We start from the raw sequence: 13,465 nt of genomic DNA, 5'->3' as shown, positions 1-13,465 counted from the left end.
GAAAAAGTATTGAACACGCCTACTGAAATGTATTTAATACTTGGTACAGAAGCCTTTGTTGGTGATGACAGCTTCAAGACGCCTCCTGTATGGAGAAACTAGTGGCATGCATTGCTCAGGTGTGATTTTGGCCCATTCTTCCACACAAACAGTCTTCAGATCTTGAAGGTTCCGTGTTCCTCTTCTATGAGCTCTGATCTTTAGTTCTTTCCATAGAGTTTCTATTGGATTCAGGTCAGGTGATTGGCTGGGCCATTCTAGCAGCTTTACTTTCTTTCTCTGAAACCAATGGAGAGTTTCCTTGGCTGTGTGTTTGGGGTCATTGTCTTGCTGAAATGTCCACCCTCGTTTCATCTTCATCATCCTGCTGGATGGCAGCAGATTTTTATCAAGAATGTCTCGGTACATTTTTCCATTCATCCTTCCTTCAACTATATGAAGTTTGCCAGTGCCGTATGCTTGCTGCACGATATGGGCAAAATATGATATCCCGATATTTTTTGCTGAATGGCGAGTTATACGATATATATCTCGATATTTTCGATAAAGTGGGTTGATGTATTTTTTTTTAAGTCAAAAGCCAATGTGAGACGTTGCAAGCACTTTTAATAAAACACAGATCAGTATGACTGCAACATATATCAACATGTGATTTTGTATAGTCATTTTCACCAGAATGGAACATGGAACTCTGGCTGGCACATGTGCCAAGTGGATTGAATGCCTGAACACATGAAGAGAACAGTTTTTATGCTTCTTAACAAAATAAATAAAATCTTTAAATCTCTTTGACAAATTAAGTGGTGCCAACATCTAACATTGTGTGAAATAACAAATATATTAAATAGTTTTAATTAAATGAAAAGGGTTAAGATTTTTCTTCTCCTACAGCTGTGCAAAGAACAAGAATGTAAACAGAACAAAATTACCAACAGAACAGGCCAAAAAAACTTTTCTCATTTGCAGTGCTCCTATATTTTACAGGTTTTGTGCAAGGAAACTAGTCTATCAACCGCCTGTCTCAGGGATGCCCTGTTTGACAATGTTGCCGCTGCAACTGAAAACCCTTTCAGAAGTGGTGTGTTGTGTGTGTGTGTGTTTTATGGGATCCTCCATGCTTGATTTGTTGTGAAATGTGTGTGTTGCACACGGCACGTTCGGAACGACAGAGTTGTGTCATGTGTCTGTGGCAAACACAGTGTTTGAGGCGAAAGAATGCATATATCGATATAAACGATATTGTCAAATCTTGTATCCCCTTGAAATTAACGATATATCGAAGATTTTGCCAGTTCCGTATGCTGAAAAACAGCCCCACACCAGGATGTTCCACCTCCAAACTTCACTGTTGGTCTGGTGTTTTTGGGGTGATGTGCAGTGCCATTTGACCTCCAAACATGGTGTGTATTATGGCCTCCAAAGAGTTCCATGTTGGTCTCATCTGACCAGACTATATTCTCCCAGTATTTCACAGGCTTGTCTAAATGTTGTGCAGCAAACTTTAAACGAGCTTCAACATGCTTTTTCTTCAGCAGTGGAGTCTTGCGTGGTGAGCGTGCATACAGGCCACGGCGGTTGATGCATTACTTATTGTTTTCTTTGAAACAATTGTACCTGCTGATTCCAGGTCTTTCTGAAGTTCTCCACTAGTGGTCCTTGGCTGTTGGACAAGTCTTCTGATAATTATTTTCACTCCTCTGTCAGAAATCTTGTGAGGAGCACCTGGTCGTGGCCGGTTTATGGTGAAATGATGTTCTTTCCACTTCCGGATTATGGCCCCAACAGTGCTCACTGGAACATTCAGAAGTTTAGAAATCCTTCTGGAACCAATGCCATCAGTATGTTCTGCAACAATAAGGTTGTGAAGGTCTTGAGAGAGCTCTTCGCTTTTACCCATCATGAGATGTTTCTTGTGTGACACCTTGGTAATGAGACACCTTTTTATAGGCCATCAGTTGGGACTGAACCAGCTGATATTCAATTTGCACTGACAAGGGGCAGGACTGCTTTCTAATCACTGATAGATTTCAGCTGCTGTCTTGGCTTTCCATGACTTTTTGCACCTCCCTTCCTTCATGTGTTCAATACTTTTTCCCTGTGTCATTCCATTGTATTACACATAACTTAATTTCTGAACTTATTTGTTTGGTTTTCTTTGTATGTATGGATTACTTGGGTTGTTACCGACATCTGGAAAATCTGAAAAATGGTGACGTGTTCAATACTTATTTTACCCGCTGTACATTATATATACACTATACATATACACTATATATACATATATAGCAACATCATTAGACACATCGACTAATTAAGTTTATGGAGGAAACAGTCCTCCAGGTTAAAGGCTCATTAAAGCTTCTGTTTGGATTCAGTCTGAATAAAAACCTTTGTTTAGAAACATAATGCAGTTATCTATTGATCCATGGACTGATCATATACATACATACATACATACATACATACATACATACATACATACATACATACATACATACATACACATTAAACCTTCGTCTTTCTTTGTTGTTTGTGAAGTGACGTTGTTGAGATGTCTCCTCAGGACATCTGTCATGTTTTCAGACATTTAATCAATCAAATAATCGATCAATTAACTGATCACATCCTGGAACTATGACCCGTTTTCTGTGGTTCAGGGTCGTTGTTTTTGTTTCGGTGGACTATGATATTTGAAGTCATTGAGGGTGTGATCAGAGCTAAACCCCTTCTGTTCACACGAGCACTGTCCTCCTCTGTCCCGTCTGTCAGGACGCCAGTATGATGCGTAAAGACGTCAACAAGCCGAAGGGGAAGACGTCGGCGTACGCCTTCTTCGTCCAGACGTGTAGAGAGGAACACCGCAAGAAGCACCCAGAGCAGTCCGTCAACTTTGCAGAGTTCTCCAAGAAGTGCTCCGAGAGATGGAAGGTAAGACAGACGGATGGGCTGGAAGACAGACGGGTAGACAGACGGGTGGGCTGGTAGACAGACGGGTGGGCTGGTAGACAGACGGGTGGGCTGGAAGACAGACGGGTGGGCTGGAAGACAGACGGGTGGGCTGGAAGACAGACGGGTGGGCTGGAAGACAGACGGGTAGACAGACGGGTGGGCTGGTAGACAGACGGGTGGGCTGGAAGACAGACGGGTGGGCTGGAAGACAGACGGGTAGACAGACGGGTGGGCTGGTAGACAGACGGGTGGGCTGGTAGATAGACAGGTGGGCTGGTAGACAGACGGGTGGGCTGGTAGACGGGTGGGCTGGAAGACAGACGGGTGGGCTGGTAGACAGACGGGTGGGCTGGTAGACAGACGGGTGGGCTGGTAGACAGACGGGTGGGCTGGAAGACAGACGGGTGGGCTGGAAGACAGACGGGTAGACAGACGGGTGGGCTGGTAGACAGACGGGTGGGCTGGTAGATAGACAGGTGGGCTGGTAGACAGACGGGTGGGCTGGTAGATAGACGGGTGGGCTGGAAGACAGACGGGTGGGCTGGTAGACAGACGGGTGGGCTGGAAGACAGACGGGTAGACAGACGGGTGGGCTGGTAGATAGACGGGTTGGCTGGTAGACAGACGGGTGGGCTGGTAGATAGACGGGTGGGCTGGAAGACAGACGGGTGGCTTGGAAGACAGACGGGTGGGCTGGTAGACATAGGATAATCTAAACATAATAATAATAATATATCTGTTAACAGGACATGTTTATGTGTTAATGTCAGTATATAATCATAATTAATAACATAATAATAATAATATATCTGTTAACAGGACATGTTTATGTGTTAATGTCAGTATATAAACATAATTAATAACATAATAATAATAATAATATATCTGTTAACAGGACATGTTTATGTGTTAATGTCAGTATATAAACATAATTAATAACATAATAATAATAATAATATACTGTTAACAGGACATGTTTATGTGTTAATGTCAGTATATAATCATAATTAATAACATAATAATAATAATATATCTGTTAACAGGACATGTTTATGTGTTAATGTCAGTATATAATCATAATTAATAACATAATAATAATAATATATCTGTTAACAGGACATGTTTATGTGTTAATGTCAGTATATAATTCATAATTAATAACATAATAATAATAATATAAATATATCTGTTAAAGGACATGTTTATGTGTTAATGTCAGTATATAAACATAATTAATAACATAATAATAATAATAATATATATCTGTTAACAGGACATGTTTATGTGTTAATGTCAGTATATAAACATAATTAATAACATAATAATAATAATATATCTGTTAACAGGACATGTTTATGTGTTAATGTCAGTATATAAACATAATTAATAACATAATAATAATAATAATATATATCTGTTAACAGGACATGTTTATGTGTTAATGTCAGTATATAAACATAATTAATAACAAATAATAATAATATATCTGTTAACAGGACATGTTTATGTGTTAATGTCAGTATATAAACATAATTAATAACATAATAATGTAATAATGTGCTGTCATTCCAGTCTCTGACTGCCAGCGATAAGAAGTGTTTCGAGGACATGGCCAAGGCCGACAAGGTCCGGTACAACAGCGAGATGAGGGACTACATCCCCCCCAAGGGCTTCGGGAAGAGGGGCCGCAAGAGGAAAGACCCCAACGCACCCAAGAGACCCCGTAAGTGTTCAGATCCCCAGACCAGCAGACTACCAGACCAGCAGACTACCAGACCAGCAGACTACCAGACCAGCAGAATGTGGCCTCAGTGCATCTGTTATATTTTTATTTTATATGTCACATAACAAATCTATTTTGTCTGTGTGTGTGTGTGTGTCTGTGTGTGTGTGTGTGTCTCTCTTTTTGTGTGTGTGTCTGTGTGTGTGTGTGTCTGTGTGTGTGTGTCTCTGTGTGTGTCTCTGTGTATGTGTGTGTCTCTGTGTGTGTGTGTGTGTGTGTCTCTGTGTCTGTGTGTGTGTGTCTCTGTGTCTGTGTGTGTGTGTGTGTGTGTGTGTGTGTGTGTGTGTGTGTCTGTGTGTCTGTGTGTGTGTCTCTGTGTGTGTGTGTGTGTCTGTGTGTGTGTGTGTGTGTGTGTGTGTGTGTGTCTGTGTGTGTGTCTGTGTGTGTGTGTGTGTGTGTGTGTGTCTCTGTGTGTGTGTGTCTCTGTGTGTGTGTGTGTGTCTGTGTGTGTGTGTCTCTGTGTGTGTGTGTCTCTGTGTGTGTGTCTCTGTGTGTGTGTGTGTGTGTCTGTGTGTGTGTGTCTGTGTGTGTGTGTGTGTGTGTGTGTGTGTGTGTGTGTGTGTGTGTGTCTGTGTGTGTGTGTGTGTGTGTGTGTCTGTGTGTGTGTGTACAGGTCTGCGTTCTTCGTGTTCTGTAGTGAGTACCGTCCCAGTGTGAAGCAGCAGTACCCGGGTCTCTCCATAGGAGACTGTGCCAAGAGACTGGGAGAGATGTGGAGCAAACTGACCCAGTCTGAGAAGGTGCCCTACGAGGAGAAGGCCCAGAAACTACGGGAGAAATACGACCGGGTGAGTCGCCCTGAGGGGGAGGAGGGGGAGGAGGGATGTGTTGTTTACGTTGTGTTAAACCAGTAGAGAGACTGACCTGAGCTAACGGACCGTCTGTCCTGCAGGACATGGTGGCGTACCGCGGCGGTGGAACGTACGCCAGGAACCCCGGTTCCTCAGCTCAGGGAGGAGGAGGAGGAGGAGGAGGAGGAGGAGGAGGAGGAGGGGGAGGGGGGGGGAGGAGGAGGAGGAGGAGAGGAAGAGGAGGACGACGAGGGAGAAGACGAGGATGACGATGACGACGACGAGTAGAGAGGAAGAGCTGCAGCTGGATGAGAGAGAGAGAGAGAGTGTGTGTGTGTGTGTGTGTGTGTGTGTGTGTGTGTGTGTGTGTGTGTGTGTGTGTGTGTGTGTGTGTGTGTGTGTTTCAGAAGGCAGGCGGTCACATGATCAAAACAGCAGCAGGACATCACGTCATTAACACGCAGAGAGGAGAAGAAAGCTCAGACTCATTTTAGGATTAGTCCTCACATCTGATGTTCATCTCTAAACACGGAGAGACCAGTGGACACCAGTGGACACCAGTGGACACCAGTCCCACTATCAGAGCGTCCGTAGCATAGACTCTTTAAAGGGTTAATGAGTGACATCATCATCACGGGGCCGTTTGTAGCTCGGAGACCAGACCGTCGTTTTTAAGAGGTCACATGACCAAACCAGTTTATCTATAAACACCAGATTTTAAGCTTTTAATCATCTGTATTCACAGACAGACAGACAGACAGACAGACAGAGACGGGTCGCTCTGAAACACACTGTGTGTGTGTGTGTGTGTGTGTGTGTGTGTGTGTGTGTGTGTGTGTGTGTGTGTGTGTGTGTGTGTGTGTGTGTGTGTGTGTGTGTGTGTGTGTGTGTGTGGAGGTCATCAGATGTTAAACTGTTGAACAACAGTACAGTACCTCCCCCCACACACTGTTACCATGGTTACCCCAGCACCCTCCCATCCCCGCCCTCACCCCGTGTGTTACCATGGAAACCAAGCCCCCTCTTCCTGCTCTTCATCATCATGATGATGATGTTGTTGTTGTTTTTTATTTTCTTACTGGAGGTTTATTGGAGTTGTGTTTCTGTTCTTTGTTCAATGTCAGTGTAGAAACTTTTATAATAAAACGACCATCTGAGGGAAAACGCCGTCTGTTTCTTCACTGTTTAAACCTTCTGTTTCTTCTTCACTGTTTTAAATCGTCTGTTTCTTCACTGTATTAAACCGTCTGTTTCTTCTTCACTGTTTTAAACCGTCTGTTTCTTCACTGTTTTAAACCGTCTGTTTCTTCTTCACTGTTTTAAACCGTCTGTTTCTTCTTCACTGTTTTAAACCGTCTGTTTCTTCTTCACTGTTTAAAACCGTCTGTTTCTTCTTCACTGTATTGAACCGTCTGTTTCTTCTTCACTGTTTTAAACCGTCTGTTTCTTCTTCACTGTTTGAACCGTCTGTTTCTTCTTCTTCACTGTATTAAACCGTCTGTTTCTTCTTCACTGTTTAAATGTCTGTTTCTTCTTCACTGTTTTAAACCGTCTGTTTCTTCACTGTATTAAACCGTCTGTTTCTTCTTCTTTCTTCACTGTCACTGTTTTAAACCGTCTGTTTCTTCTTCACTGTTTAAACCGTCTGTTTCTTCTTCACTGTTTTAAACCGTCTGTTTCTTCTTCACTGTTTTAAACCGTCTGTTTCTTCTTCACTGTTTTAAACCGTCTGTTTCTTCTTCACTGTTTAAACCGTCTGTTTGTTTCTTCTTCACTGTTTAAACCGTTTCTTCTTCACTGTCTGTTTCTTCTTCACTGTTTTAAACCGTCTGTTTCTTCTTCACTGTTTTAAACCGTCTGTTTCTTCTTCACTGTTTAAACCGTCTGTTTCTTCTTCACTGTTTTAAAACGTCTGTTTCTTCACTGTTTTAAACCGTCTGTTTCTTCTTCACTGTTTAAACCGTCTTCTTCACTGTTTTAAACCGTCTGTTTCTTCTTCACTGTTTTAAACCGTCTGTTTCTTCTTCACTGTTTTAAACTGTTTCTTCTTCACTGTTTTTTCTTCTTCACTGTTTAAACCGTCTGTTTCTTCTTCACTGTTTTAAACCGTCTGTTTTTCTTCACTTAAACGTCTGTTTCTTCTTCACTGTTTAAACCGTCTGTTTCTTCTTCACTGTTTTAAACTGTCTGTTTTTTCTTCTTCACTGTATTAAACCGTCTGTTTCTTCTTCTTCACTGTATTAAACCGTCTGTTTTTCTTCTGTTTTAAACCGTCTGTTTCTTCTTCACTGTTTTAAACCGTCTGTTTCTTCTTCACTGTTTTAAACCATCTGTTTCTTCTTCACTGTTTTAAACCGTCTGTTTCTTCACTGTATTAAACCGTCTGTTTCTTCTTCTTCACTGTTTTAAACGTCTGTTTCTTCTTCACTGTTTTAAACCGTCTGTTTCTTCTTCACTGTATTAAACCGTCTGTTTCTTCTTCACTGTTTTAAACCGTCTGTTTCTTCTTCTTCACTGTATTAAACCGTCTGTTTCTTCTTCACTGTATTAAACCGTCTGTTTCTTCTTCTTCACTGTTTTAAACCGTCTGTTTCTTCTTCACTGTTTAAACCGTCTGTTTCTTCACTGTTTTAAACCGTCTGTTTCTTCTTCACTGTTTAAACGTCTGTTTCTTCACTGTTTTAAACGTCTGTTTCGTCTTCACTGTTTTAAACCGTCTGTTTCTTCACTGTTTTAAACTGTCTGTTTCTTCTTCTCTGTTTTAAACCATCTGTTTCTTCTTCTTCACTGTATTAAACCGTCTGTTTCTTCTTCACTGTTTTAAACCGTCTGTTTCTTCACTGTATTAAACCGTCTGTTTCTTCTTCTTCACTGTATTAAACCGTCCGTTTCTTCTTCACTGTTTTAAACCGTCTGTTTCTTCTTCACTGTTTAAACCATCTGTTTCTTCTTCACTGTTTTAAACCGTCTGTTTCTTCTTCACTGTTTAAACCATCTGTTTCTTCTTCACTGTTTAAACCGTCTGTTTCTTCTTCACTGTTTAAACGTCTGTTTCTTCACTGTTTTAAACGCCGTCTTTCTTCTTCACTGTTTAAACCGTCTGTTTCTTCTTCACTGTTTTAAATCATCTGTTTCTTCACTGTTTTAAACACTGTCTGTTTCTTCTTCTTCACTGTTTTAAACCGTCTGTTTCTTCTTCACTGTTTTAAACCGTCTGTTTCTTCTTCACTGTTTCTGTTTCTTCTTCACTGTTTTAAACCGTCTGTTTCTTCTTCACTGTTTAAACCTTCTGTTTCTTCTTCACTGTATTAAACCGTCTGTTTCTTCTTCACTGTTTAAACCGTTTCTTCTGTTTTTCTGTTTCTTCACTGTTTTTCTGTTTTTCTTCTTCACTGTTTTAAACCGTCTGTTTCTTCTTCACTGTTTTAAACCGTCTGTTTCTTCTTCACTGTTTTAAACCGTCTGTTTCTTCTTCACTGTTTAAACCGTCTTGTTTTGTTTCTTCTTCACTGTTTTAAACCGTCTGTTTCTTCTTCACTGTATTAAACGTCTGTTTCTTCTTCACTGTATTAAACCGTCTGTTTCTTCTTCACTGTATTAAACCGTCTGTTTCTTCTTCACTGTTTTAAACCGTCTGTTGTTTCTTCTTCACTGTTTAAACCGTCTGTTTTTCTTCTTCACTGTTTTAAACCGTCTGTTTCTTCTTCACTGTTTTAAACCGTCTGTTTCTTCTTCACTGTTTTAAACCGTCTGTTTCTTCTTCACTGTTTAAACCGTCTGTTTTTCTTCACTGTTTTAAATCGTCTGTTTTTTCTTCACTGTATTAAACCGTCTGTTTTTCTTCTTCACTGTTTTAAACCGTCTGTTTTTCTTCACTGTTTTAAACCGTCTGTTTTTCTTCTTCACTGTTTAAACCGTCTGTTTCTTCACTGTTTAAACCGTCTGTTTCTTCTTCACTGTTTTAAACCGTCTGTTTCTTCTTCACTGTTTTAAACCGTCTGTTTCTTCTTCACTGTTTTAAACGTCTGTTTCTTCTTCACTGTTTTTCTGTTTCTTCTTCACTGTTTTAAACCGTCTGTTTCTTCTTCACTGTTTTAAACCGTCTGTTTCTTCTTCACTGTTTTAAACCGTCTGTTTCTTCTTCACTGTTTAAACGTCTGTTTCTTCACTGTTTTAAACCGTCTGTTTCTTCTTCACTGTTTTAAACCGTCTGTTTCTTCTTCACTGTATTAAACCGTCTGTTTCTTCTTCACTGTATTAAACCGTCTGTTTCTTCTTCACTGTTTTAAACCGTCTGTTTCTTCTTCACTGTTTAAACCGTCTGTTTCTTCTTCTTCACTGTTTTAAACCGTCTGTTTCTTCTTCACTGTTTAAACCGTCTGTTTCTTCACTGTTTTAAACCGTCTGTTTCTTCTTCACTGTTTAAACGTCTGTTTCTTCACTGTTTTAAACGTCTGTTTTTCGTTTCTTCACTGTTTTAAACCTGTTTCTTCTTCTGTTTTAAACCGTTTCTTCTTCACTGTTTTAAACCGTCTGTTTCTTCTTCACTGTTTTAAACCGTCTGTTTCTTCTTCTTCACTGTATTAAACCGTCTGTTTCTTCTTCACTGTTTAAATGTCTGTTTCTTCTTCACTGTATTAAACCGTCTGTTTCTTCTTCACTGTTTTAAACCGTCTGTTTCTTCTTCACTGTTTTAAACCGTCTGTTTCTTCTTCACTGTTTAAACGTCTGTTTCTTCTTCACTGTTTTGTCTGTTTCTTCTTCACTGTTTAAACCGTCTGTTTCTTCTTCACTGTTTAAACCGTCTGTTTCTTCTTCACTGTTTTAAACGTCTGTTTTTCTTCACTGTTTTAAACGTCTGTTTCTTCTTCACTGTTTAAACCGTCTGTTTCTTCTTCACTGTTTTAAATCATCTGTTTCTTCACTGTTCACTGTTTTAAACCTGTCTGTTTCTTCTTCACTGTTTTAAACCGTCTGTTTCTTCTTCACTGTTTTCTCTGTTTCTTCTTCACTGTTTAAACCGTTTCTTCTTCTGTTTTTTCTTCTTCTTCACTGTTTTAAACCGTCTGTTTCTTCTTCACTGTTTAAACCGTCTGTTTCTTCTTCACTGTTTAAACCGTCTGTTTCTTCTTCACTGTTTTAAACCGTCTGTTTCTTCTTCACTGTTTTAAACCGTCTGTTTCTTCTTCACTGTTTTAAACCGTCTGTTTCTTCTTCACTGTTTTAAATCGTCTGTTTCTTCACTGTTTAAACCGTCTGTTTCTTCACTGTTTAAACGTCTGTTTCTTCTTCACTGTTTTAAATCGTCTGTTTCTTCACTGTTTTAAACTGTCTGTTTTTCTTCTTCACTGTATTAAACCGTCTGTTTCTTCTTCACTGTTTTAAACCGTCTGTTTCTTCTTCACTGTTTAAAACCGTCTGTTTCTTCTTCTGTTTAAACTGTTTTAAACCGTCTGTTTCTTCACTGTTTAAACTTCTGTTTCTTCTTCACTGTTTTAAATCGTCTGTTTCTTCTTCACTGTTTTAAACCGTCTGTTTTTCTTCACTGTTTAAACTGTTTCTTCTTCACTGTATTAAACGTCTGTTTCTTCTTCACTGTTTAAACGTCTGTTTCTTCACTGTTTTAAATGTCTGTTTCGTCTTCACTGTTTTAAACCGTCTGTTTCTTCTTCACTGTTTTAAACCGTCTGTTTCTTCACTGTTTTAAACGTCTGTTTTTCTTCTTCACTGTATTAAACCGTCTGTTTCTTCTTCTTCACTGTTTTTTCTGTTTCTTCACTGTTTTAAACCGTCTGTTTCTTCTTCACTGTTTTAAACCGTCTGTTTCGTCTTCACTGTTTTAAACCGTCTGTTTCTTCTTCACTGTTTTAAACCGTCTGTTTCTTCACTGTATTAAACCGCTCTGTTTCTTCTTTTCTTCTTCTTCACTGTTTTAAACCGTCTGTTTCTTCTTCACTGTTTTGAACCGTCTGTTTCTTCTTCACTGTTTAAACGTCTGTTTCTTCTTCACTGTTTTAAACCGTCTGTTTCTTCTTCACTGTTTTAAACCGTCTGTTTCTTCTTCACTGTATTAAACCGTCTGTTTCTTATTCACTGTTTAAACCGTCTGTTTCTTCTTCTTCACTGTATTAAACCGTCTGTTGTTTCTTCTTCACTGTATTAAACCGTCTGTTTCTTCTTCTTCACTGTTTTAAACCGTCTGTTTCTTCTTCACTGTTTTCTGTTTCTTCACTGTTTTAAACCGTCTGTTTCTTCTTCACTGTTTAAACGTCTGTTTCTTCACTGTTTTAAATGTCTGTTTCGTCTTCACTGTTTTAAACCGTCTGTTTCTTCACTGTTTTAAACTGTCTGTTTCTTCACTGTTTTAAACCATCTGTTTCTTCTTCTTCACTGTATTAAACCGTCTGTTTCTTCTTCACTGTTTTAAACTGTCTGTTTCTTCTTCACTGTATTAAACCGTCTGTTTCTTCTTCTTCACTGTATTTCTGTTTCTTCTTCACTGTTTTAAACTTCACTGTTTAAACCATCTGTTTCTTCTTCACTGTTTTTCTGTTTCTTCTTCACTGTTTTAAACATCTGTTTCTTCTTCACTGTTTAAACCGTCTGTTTCTTCTTCACTGTTTAAACGTCTGTTTTTCTTCACTGTTTTTCTTCTTCACTGTTTAAACCCGTTTCTTCTTCACTGTTTCTCTGTTTCTTCTTCACTGTTTTAAACGTCTGTTTTTCTTCACTGTTTTAAACACGTCTGTTTCTTCTTCTTCACTGTTTTAAACCGTCTGTTTCTTCTTCACTGTTTTAAACCGTCTGTTTCTTCTTCACTGTATTAAACCGTCTGTTTCTTCTTCTTCACTGTATTAAACCGTCTGTTTCTTCTTCACTGTTTTAAACCGTCTGTTTCTTCTTCACTGTTTAAACCGTCTGTTTCTTCTTCACTGTTTAAACCGTCTGTTTCTTCTTCACTGTTTAAACCATCTGTTTTTCTTCTTCACTGTTTAAACCGTCTGTTTCTTCTTCACTGTTTTAAACCGCCTGTTTCTTCTTCACTGTTTTAAACCGTCTGTTTCTTCTTCACTGTTTAAACCGTCTGTTTCTTCTTCACTGTTTAAACGTCTGTTTCTTCACTGTTTTAAACCGTCTGTTTCTTCTTCACTGTTTTAAACCGTCTGTTTCTTCTTCACTGTTTTAAACCGTCTGTTTCTTCTTCACTGTATTAAACCGTCTGTTTCTTCTTCTTCACTGTTTTAAACCGTCTGTTTCTTCTTCACTGTTTTCTTCTTCACTGTTTTAAATCGTCTTGTTTCTTCACTGTTTTAAACCGTCTGTTTCTTCTTCACTGTTTAAACCGTCTGTTTCTTCTTCACTGTTTCGTCTGTCTTTTCTTCACTTTAAACCGTCTGTTTCTTCTTCACTGTTTAAACCGTTTCTTCACTGTTTCTTCTTCACTGTTTTAAACCGTCTGTTTCTTCTTCACTGTTTAAACCGTCTGTTTCTTCTTCACTGTTTTAAACCGTCTGTTTCTTCACTGTTTCTTCTTCACTGTTTTAAACCGTCTGTTTCTTCTTCACTGTTTTAAACCGTCTGTTTCTTCTTCACTGTTTAAACCTTCTGTTTCTTCTTCACTGTTTTAAACCGTCTGTTTCTTCTTCACTGTTTTAAATCGTCTGTTTCTTCTTCACTGTTTTAAACCGTCTGTTTCTTCTTCTTCACTGTTTAAACGTCTGTTTCTTCTTCACTGTTTTCTGTTTCTTCTTCACTGTTTTAAACCGCCTGTTTCTTCTTCACTGTTTAAACCATCTGTTTCTTCTTCACTGTTTTAAACCGTCTGTTTCTTCTTCACTGTTTAAACCATCTGTTTCTTCTTCACTGTTTAAACCGTCTGTTTCTTCTTCACTGTTTAAACGTCTGTTTTTCTTCACTGTTTTAAACGCCGTCTTTCTTCTTC

General features: G+C 39.2%; 1 protein-coding gene across 1 annotated transcript in view; it reads left to right on the top strand.

Annotated features, from left to right (window-relative positions):
- The window catches only part of LOC129091657 (high mobility group protein B2-like), an 8,700-nt gene extending 2,837 nt beyond the window's left edge, over positions 1-5,863 (top strand). Inside the window, 5 exon segments of the mRNA XM_054599351.1 lie at positions 2,770-2,928; positions 4,522-4,676; positions 5,346-5,520; positions 5,625-5,687; positions 5,689-5,863. Of these exon segments, the coding sequence (XP_054455326.1) occupies positions 2,779-2,928; positions 4,522-4,676; positions 5,346-5,520; positions 5,625-5,687; positions 5,689-5,811 (666 nt within the window). The 5' untranslated portion in view covers positions 2,770-2,778 and the 3' untranslated portion in view covers positions 5,812-5,863.
- Positions 5,864-13,465: the final 7,602 nt, after the last annotated feature.

The sequence above is a fragment of the Anoplopoma fimbria genome, chromosome 5, assembly GCF_027596085.1.
Source record: "Anoplopoma fimbria isolate UVic2021 breed Golden Eagle Sablefish chromosome 5, Afim_UVic_2022, whole genome shotgun sequence".
Taxonomy (NCBI): Eukaryota; Metazoa; Chordata; class Actinopteri; order Perciformes; family Anoplopomatidae; genus Anoplopoma; species Anoplopoma fimbria.
Note: the sequence above shows the minus strand (reverse complement) of the source record. Positions and strands in the feature narration are given on the sequence as shown.